The sequence below is a fragment of the Chrysochloris asiatica genome, unplaced genomic scaffold (genome assembly GCF_000296735.1).
Source record: "Chrysochloris asiatica unplaced genomic scaffold, ChrAsi1.0 scaffold00348, whole genome shotgun sequence".
Lineage (NCBI taxonomy): Eukaryota > Metazoa > Chordata > Mammalia > Afrosoricida > Chrysochloridae > Chrysochloris > Chrysochloris asiatica.
In genome coordinates, this window is record NW_006408866.1 from 1709537 (window position 1) to 1717733 (window position 8197).

Genomic DNA, 8197 nt, shown 5'->3' on the forward strand with positions numbered 1-8197 from the left:
AAAAAAAAAAAAGAAGTGCAGACAGAATGCTCCTTAGAAGCCAGAATGGCAAGACTTCATCTCTAGTACTTTGGACATGTTATCAGGAAGGACCAGTCCCTGGAGAAGGACATCATGCTTGGTAAAGTGAAGGGTCACCGAAAAAGAGGAAGACCCTCAAGGATATGACCCAGTGGCAGCCATGATGGACTTAAGTGTAACAATAATTGTGAGGATGGTGCAAGACTGGGAGTGCTTTGTTCTGTTATGCATATGGGTGCTATGAGTTGGAACTAACTCAACAGCACCAAGCAACAAAATTGGCATTGTGCTTATATCCTGAAAGTCAAGAAATGTTCCCAAACATCCAGATCAAGAAAGACATGTTAACAAAGATTTCGAAAGGTCTGTCGAGGATTACAGTATTTCCCAATTCTTCCCACTCACACTACTACCTCCCTACTCACTTGCAACACATCACCTTAACCACCCACATCAACATGACTGGAGGTACAGAAGGGTGAATGTAATTGGGTCAAAGACCTGCAGGCTTAACAAGTATTCCAACCCAAATATATTAAGATAGAACAAGGAAATCTATATGTAGATTATGAAAATTATCTTGGTTTAAAGGTATCGGTCAAAGACTATAAGACTTAAGGACAGACATGAAGTTTTCTATCTGAAGTCATTTCTAATTCTAGGTTCATAGCAGGTCATCTCCACAAAATAAATGTGATGCTTTGAACTTTATCATGTGCATCTCACTGGGACAGGAAAGGATGGGTTCATCAGAGAACCAAGAGAAGTCCATAAATACCAACAGCTCATGGCAGAAAGGGTCAAGGTTCTGGGGGATCCAGTGCTAGTAGGTTCAAGGGCAGAGCGATCATTTCCAAAAGAGAGGAACATCTAAAATAATGGATATAAGCTTTATATGGGATTTGATTATGTGGAGATGAGGGTGGAGAAGCACACCAAACAGAGAAAGTAACATAAACAAAGTCAAAGCATGAAAGAGAAAAAGCAAAAATCATGTTAGAGGGGGGGGTGGGGGTGGGGGAAGTACCACAGAGCCCAATTTGGATGTTGTGTGAAGGATGGCCTTAAATATCAGAAGAAAATATGGCCTTGATCTTGACAGCAGTAGAGAACCATAGAAACAGTTATTCTTTCCTTTGTTTCTCTGTCTTTCCTTCTTTTTTCAAAAACAGGGAAATGTGACCAGAACATGTGCTGTGAAGACCAGGAAACAGTGGCAGTGGCAGGTTAGCTTAATGCAGCCACCAAAACAGCCCTGCACTTTCCCTTGCCCTCTGCCTGGTCAGCTAGCTTGGATCATTCACTTGACTTTGGACACCTGGTGGGCGCTATAGGATCAGCACTGGACTGCGAACCACAAGATCAGCAGTTTAAACCCACCAGCTGCTCCTTGGAAATCCCATACAGGGTCTCTATGAGTCAGAACCAACTCAATGGCACTTAACAACAACAATAATCACTTTACTTTGGGGGATTCTAACACCAGGGAATTATTTGCTCCCAGCAAAATAACATGTGAAGAGATGGGCACTCAATGTTGGTTCTGGCATTAAACTTAATCATTCAAATCCGAGTTCTGCCATTCACCAGGTATGATTTTAGGCAAGTGTGATCACCTCTATTCTTAGTGTCCTCATATTTAAAATTGGATAATGCTTTATTTTCTGGACTCTAATGTGCAATTGCTTGCTGAAAATGAAAAGGACTTAAAATACTTACTGATGAATATCAAAGACCACAGCCTTCAGTATGCGTTATACCTCAATGTAAAGAAAACAAAAATCCTCACCACTGGACCAATAAATGACATCAAGATAAATGTAGAAAAGATTGAAGTTGTCAAAGACATAAATTTGCTTTGATCCACCATCAACACTCATGGAAGTAGCATTCAAGAAATCAAATAACATAATGCATTAGGGAAATTTGCTACTTTAAATTGTTCAAGAGCAAAGATGTCAGCTTGAAGACTACAGTACACCTGACCCAAGTAAAAGTATTTTCAGTAGCCTCATAGGTATGTGAACATTGGACAATGAACAAGGAAGATCATAGAAGAATTGATGCATTTGAGTTATGGTGCTGGAAGAGAATATTTAAAGTCCATGGACTGCTAGACGAATGAAAAAGTACTGGACGAAATACAATCAGAATGCTTCTTGGAAGCCACGATGGCGAGACTTCATTTCTCATACTTCAGACATATTATCATGAGGGACCAGTTCCTGGAAAAGGACATCAGTCTTGATAAAGTGAAGGGTAAGCGAAAACAGGAAGAGCCCCAACAAGATGGATTGGCACAGTGGCAGCAGTAACGGGCTCAAGTTTAACAAAGACTAGGAGAATGGCACAGGACCTGAAAGTGTTTCATTCTGCCGTGTGTACAGTAATTATAAGTCAGAAATCAACTCCAAGGCACCTAACAACAAAAACCATGTGCACACTTCTCACTTCCTTCTCTCTTAAAATCAGAGTGCCTTACAACCAATAGCATACCCACCTTCAACTGGCAGTGCTTTGTACTTCATTGATAAATTGTATAATGGCATGATTCACTTTGAGTTATGGTGTTGGAGGAGAATATGGAAAGTGCCATGGGCTGCCAAAAGAACCAAGAGATCTGTGTTGGAAGAAGTGCAGCCAGAGAGCTCATTGGAAGCGAGGCTGGCGAAACCTCATCTCTCATACTTCGGATATTGTCCATTCAAACTTCCTTTTGTTGCCCAAATTCAAAGAATATTTAAAAGGAAGACAATTTGAGGGACCCAAAACAGCTGTTTTGACCTGAGACAAATCAGAGGCCTCAGAATTCTTCAAGAAAGGGTTGTTGTTGTTGTTGTTGTTAGGTGCTATTAAGTTGGTTCCAACTCATAGTGACCCTGTATAGGGTTTCTGAGGAGTGGCTGGGGTTTGAAACAACGTCCTTGCAGTTAGTAGTCCAGTGTTTATCCTACAGAACCATACCAGGACTCCCAAGGAAGCATTAAAGAAATGGAGACACCTTCAGAAGTGTATATAGACTTGTTAAATGCTGTCGAGTCAGTTCTGACCCACAGCGACCCTGTATAGGGTTTCTAAGGAGTGGCTGGTGAACTTGAACCACCGACCTTGTAGATTAAACTGACTTTGCAGTCCAGTGCATTAACCCACAACGCCACACCAGAACTCCATGTACAGACTTAGATGGAGGATATGTTTTTTTAAAAAAAACAAAAACAAACAATAGCTTCATATTTGTATGTTTTTATTTAATAAAGTTTTTTTTTTTCATTTTGTAAAAAGACTTTTTGACTTATCCTGGCACACGGTAAGCGCTTGATAACTTGTGTTTTGTTATTAGTTGCCATTGAGACCATTTTAGCCCATGGTTATCTCATGTATGCAGAGTAGAAGTGCTCCATAGTTTTCAAGTCTGTGACCTTTCAGAAGCAAGTTGCCAGGACTTTCTTCCAAGGTGCCTCTGAGTGGGTTTGAACCACCAGCCTTTTAGTTAATGTCAATCACTAAACAGCTAAAAAGCTCTGGTAGCGTAGTGGTTACAAATCAGGCTGCTAACCTCAAGGTCGGCAGTTTGAAACTACCAGCAGTTCCGTGGGAGAAAAATGAGGCTTTCTGCTCCTGTAAAGATTTGCAGCCTTGGAAACCCTGTGCAGGGTTGCTATGGGTCAGAACCGACTCCATGGCACATAACAACAACAACAAACAGCTAAAAAGTGTTACTGCTATTACCAACAGGAGCAAATTCCGGTGTTTTTCTTCTTTCTCATTAGACAGTGGATGGAGCTACGGTCGACAGAAGTCTTGTGGAGTCTGGGGAATCCCTTTGACGGAACTCTATCTCTGAGCAATGTCTTGGGAGCTTGGCTCCAAGGAGCCTGTGTGTTTTTGTATCACATGCCAAGCTTCTGCCCGGAGACTGTTTTAAACGTGAGATGAATTCCCTCTGTAGACTGGGGTAAAGGTCAGAGGGGAAACATTAGCAATGCTCCAGTGAGTAATGCTCCAAATGTGGTGAACCAAGAATTAAATCTGGAAGGTGCTCCTGACTTGACAATGTTCTCCCCACTTCTGAGAGCCATGCTCTCTCATTCCCATAATCCCTGACTTGGATGCTTCATGTGTGTGTATCACTGAAAAGATTTGTAAACAGCAATAATTATAATGATGGTAAAAATATCAGTTACCATGTATTGGTAGTCCTGGTGTGGTGCTGTAAGAGAAGCACTGGGGTGCAAATCACATGGTTGATAGTCCAAATCCCCCAGCTGCTCCTTGGAAACCTAGGGACGCTATGAGTTGGAACTGACTTGATAGCACTTATCAACAACAAACCGTTTATTAATCACATACTGGTACTTCCTATGCATTATTTCACATCCTTTCCCCATGAAATCCTGTAAAGAGGGAACTGGGGAAATTGAGGCGGAATGGTCTTAAGTAATTAGCCAGAGCAATCGATTAGACTTTAGAGCACAATCTTTAAATTGCTGTACTACTCTGCCTCCACAATCCAAAGTTTTACTACTAACATGCAGGCATATTATTCAAAGCAACAAAGATTGAAGCAAGGGACTTCTAGAATCAAGAAGTAAACGTTTAACTGGTCATCTGTTCGGTTAGCTGGTCATTAACATGCTAGCTCCTAGCCCCAAGTGGTGGTGGTTGATTGTGTGCTATGGAGTAGGCGCCAACTCATAGCAACCTTGTATAGGGTTTCTGAGGCTATAAATCTTAATGGGAGCAGAAAGCACCATCTTTCTCCAGTGGAGAGGCTGGTGAATCTGAACTGCTGACCTTGCAGTTAGCAGCCCAATATGTAATCCACTATGCCACCAGGGCTCCTTTAGACCCAGGAAGGTAAAGCTTTCTTCCAAGACCCATGTTTGGACAGTGAGAAATCACTAAGTCCATAAGGTACAGAACTTCCCTCAGCCTTGAGGTTGGGGATCCTAGTCTCTTTAGCCTGGATCCTTTCCCCCATCTTGCCGTGTTTCCCGTCTTCACTCACAGGTTTCTTTGTGTTTTCTTTCTTGGGACCCAGGTCCTGTCTAGGTTTCCCATCACCACTCTCTCTGGAAATCAAAGGATGTATCAGGAACTTCTTCAACACCAGTATTTCACTAGGTAAGAAAGGATCTCTCCAGAGAGAGTCCATCGCCACCCATAAATAAGACTGTTGTTAAAACATTTAAAGAAAAAAACATTATCCGGCAAAAATAGATAAATAAATGTTAAAAACAAAGACTGCCTCTATAGACCCTTCTAAGCCTTTTTAAAATAAGTTTATTTCTTTACATGGTGGTGGTGGTGGTTAAAAATCATGGAGTCAGTTCCGACTCACAGCAACCCTCTATAGGGTTTCCAAGGCTGTAAATCTTTACAGGAGCAGAAAACCTCATCTTTCTCCTGCGGAACAGCTGGTAGTTTCAAACTGTTGACTATATATATATATATATATATACACATACACATACACATATACATATATATATATATAGAGAGAGAGAGAGAGAGAGAGAGAGAGCGCTCTGGTAGCATAGTGGTTATGAATCGGGCTGTGAACCGCAAGGTCAGCAGTTTGAAACTACCAGCGGCATATATACACCTATAAAAATATTTTAAGACTGTGCAGAGATTTTATAGATAGTATCTGTCTTCTCTCAGAGTTTGGGAAGCTAGCAGTAGGAATTTAGGACACCAGGTCTAGGGGAATGTTCTCTCTCTTTTGGCTCTGGAGGAAGATTCTTGACCCCTTTCAACATCTTTGGGCCCAGCATTCCTTGGAGGTCTCCATGTGTCTTAGCATCAATCTTCTCCTAGCAGTCCAATACTTATCCTATGGTACCACACCAGGACTCCATAGTTTAATTGTGGATATTGTTGTTAAGTGTTGTTGAGTCAGTTCTGACTCACAGCAACACTGTAAAAGGTTCGAACTGCTGACCTTGTGGTTCACAGTCCAGTGCTGATCCTTCAGTACCACACTAGAAGTCTACAACTTAATTGTTAAGTGCTATCAAGTTGTTTCCAACTTATAGCGACCCTCTATAGGGTTTCCCAAGGAGCTCTGGTAGTGTAATGGTTACGAATCGGGTTGCTAACCTCAGGGTCAGCAGTTCAAAACCACCAGCTGTTCTGTGGGAGAAATGTGAGGTTATCTGCTCCCGTAAAGATTTATAGCATCGGAAACCCTGTACAGGGTCACTATGAGTTGGAACCAACTCCACAGCACATAACAACACAGGGTTTCCCAGGAGTGGCTAGTGAGTTTGAACTGCCAACCTTGTGGTTCTAATGGACCTTCTGGTCCAGTGCTTATCCTACAGTGTGAATCTAGAACTCCTACATTTGACAATATCTTATCATTTTTATAAAATTCTTCTTGAATCAGACTTCCTTAAAATCTGTCATTGGTAGAGCTATTCACCAAGTCTGAGAACCACTTTTGATGACTCTCCAGCTATAGGTTCAAGAGTCTGAAGCATTGTGTGGCTGCAGGAGGATCCATCAGCCCTGAGATGATTGAGGACTGGAAGCGTGTCACTCAGTTGGACATCTATGAAGGCTATGGGCAGACTGAAACTGTAGGTGGATGGTGATTCACCATTTAACCAGGCATCTAAACTTGTCATTCTACTATCAAAGCACATTATCAAATCACTGGATAATGCAAAAATTTGGATTCTAAGTATGGAAAGAACAAGTGAACTTAAACTAGAGGAAGGGTCCCTTTTCCATCAAAAGAGGAAGGGTTATGAGTACAGATAAAGGTAAATGTGTAGATTTTCATCACAAAAAAATTGAACTAGTTCCCAGTGATCCCTATTTTCTCTGGGACGTAGAAGGCAACATCATCTGATGAGAGTGGGAGAGGGGATGGAGAGGAACCTAGATGTAGAAAGTTGAAAATTTACATTGCTGAAAATAGAAGAGAATATATTTTGGAAATGTAAGGTACATGTGAAATGTAAGGAAACACTTGTGGTTGGTGACAGACCATCTTCAAAGTCTCTCATCTCCATTATTGTGTGATTTTTCTCTCATAGCATTCTAAAATAAAGGTACAGGCATGATTAAAGTAGACAGAATTCGGGTCTTGCCAAGTAAAAGGGCAGCGAGCAATAGATATAACAAAAAGATATAACAATATTGGCAAGAAAATGGTTGACGTGAAAGAATAATCTGGTTAGGGAAGAAAGTGAAGTGAAGAAAGGGCAGATAAATGATAACAATAAACAAGGTACCAGAGGCATCAACAGTATCCAGAAAACAAGTATAGAGCAGTTAACTAAATAAGACTTAAAAAGACTAAAGGTAATTGTCAAAAAGTAAGATGTACGGCCTTACTATTTCAGAGATGGGCATTTCCAGTGGATGCCAAAGTCAAGACTATGACCATGCCATTGTTTTCAGGTGCCATTGAGTTGGTTCTGATGCCGAGCAAAATGAACCATGTTTTATGACATCCTCACAATTGTTATATTTGAGCCCATTGTTGCTGCCACTATGTCAATCCATCTCCTAGAGGGTCTTCCTGTTTTTCACTGAACCTCTACTTTACCAAGCATGATGGTTTCCTCCAGGGAATGGTCCCACTTGATGACACCTCCAAAGTACATGCGATAAAATCTTGCCATCCTTGCTTCTAAAGAGCATTCTGACTTAACTTTTTCCAAGGCAGATTTGGTTTCTTCTCTGGCAGTCCATGGTATATTCAGTATTATTCATCGGCATCAAAATTCAAATGCATCAGTTCTTATTTACGCCCAGCCATCACATGAAGCGATTGAAAATACCATTGGCTTGGTTCAGGCGCTCCTTAGTCCTTAAAGTGGCCTCTTTGCTCTTTAATACTTTAAAGAGGTCTTTTGCAGAAGATTTGTTTAGTGCAGTGTGTTATGTGATTTCTTGGCTGCTACTTCCATAGGTGGAATAAGTGTTATGAAAGTCTCTGGATATGAAGGTCAAGGAATGAAGATGCCTGTATAAGACTGATCATCCATCTAGATGTAGGAGTCAGGATGATGGTAGGATATAGAATAAAAGCAAAGACATTGAATCCTATGCTAAAGGCTTTAACCGTATAAGACTGATCATCCATCTAGATGTAGGAGTCAGGATGATGGTAGGACTTAGAATAAAAGCAAAGACATTGAATCCTATGCTAAAGGCTTTA

At 41.1% G+C, this 8197-nt stretch overlaps 1 protein-coding gene across 1 annotated transcript in view; it reads left to right on the forward strand.

Annotated features, from left to right (window-relative positions):
• LOC102821909 (chromosome unknown open reading frame, human C10orf129) overlaps positions 1 to 8197 on the forward strand; it is a 39841-nt gene that overhangs the window by 17310 nt on the left and 14334 nt on the right. The window contains exons 7-9 of the mRNA XM_006875976.1: positions 3792 to 3948; positions 5063 to 5145; positions 6482 to 6605. Of these exons, the coding sequence (XP_006876038.1) occupies positions 3792 to 3948; positions 5063 to 5145; positions 6482 to 6605 (364 nt within the window). The remainder of the gene's footprint in view (positions 1 to 3791; positions 3949 to 5062; positions 5146 to 6481; positions 6606 to 8197) is intronic.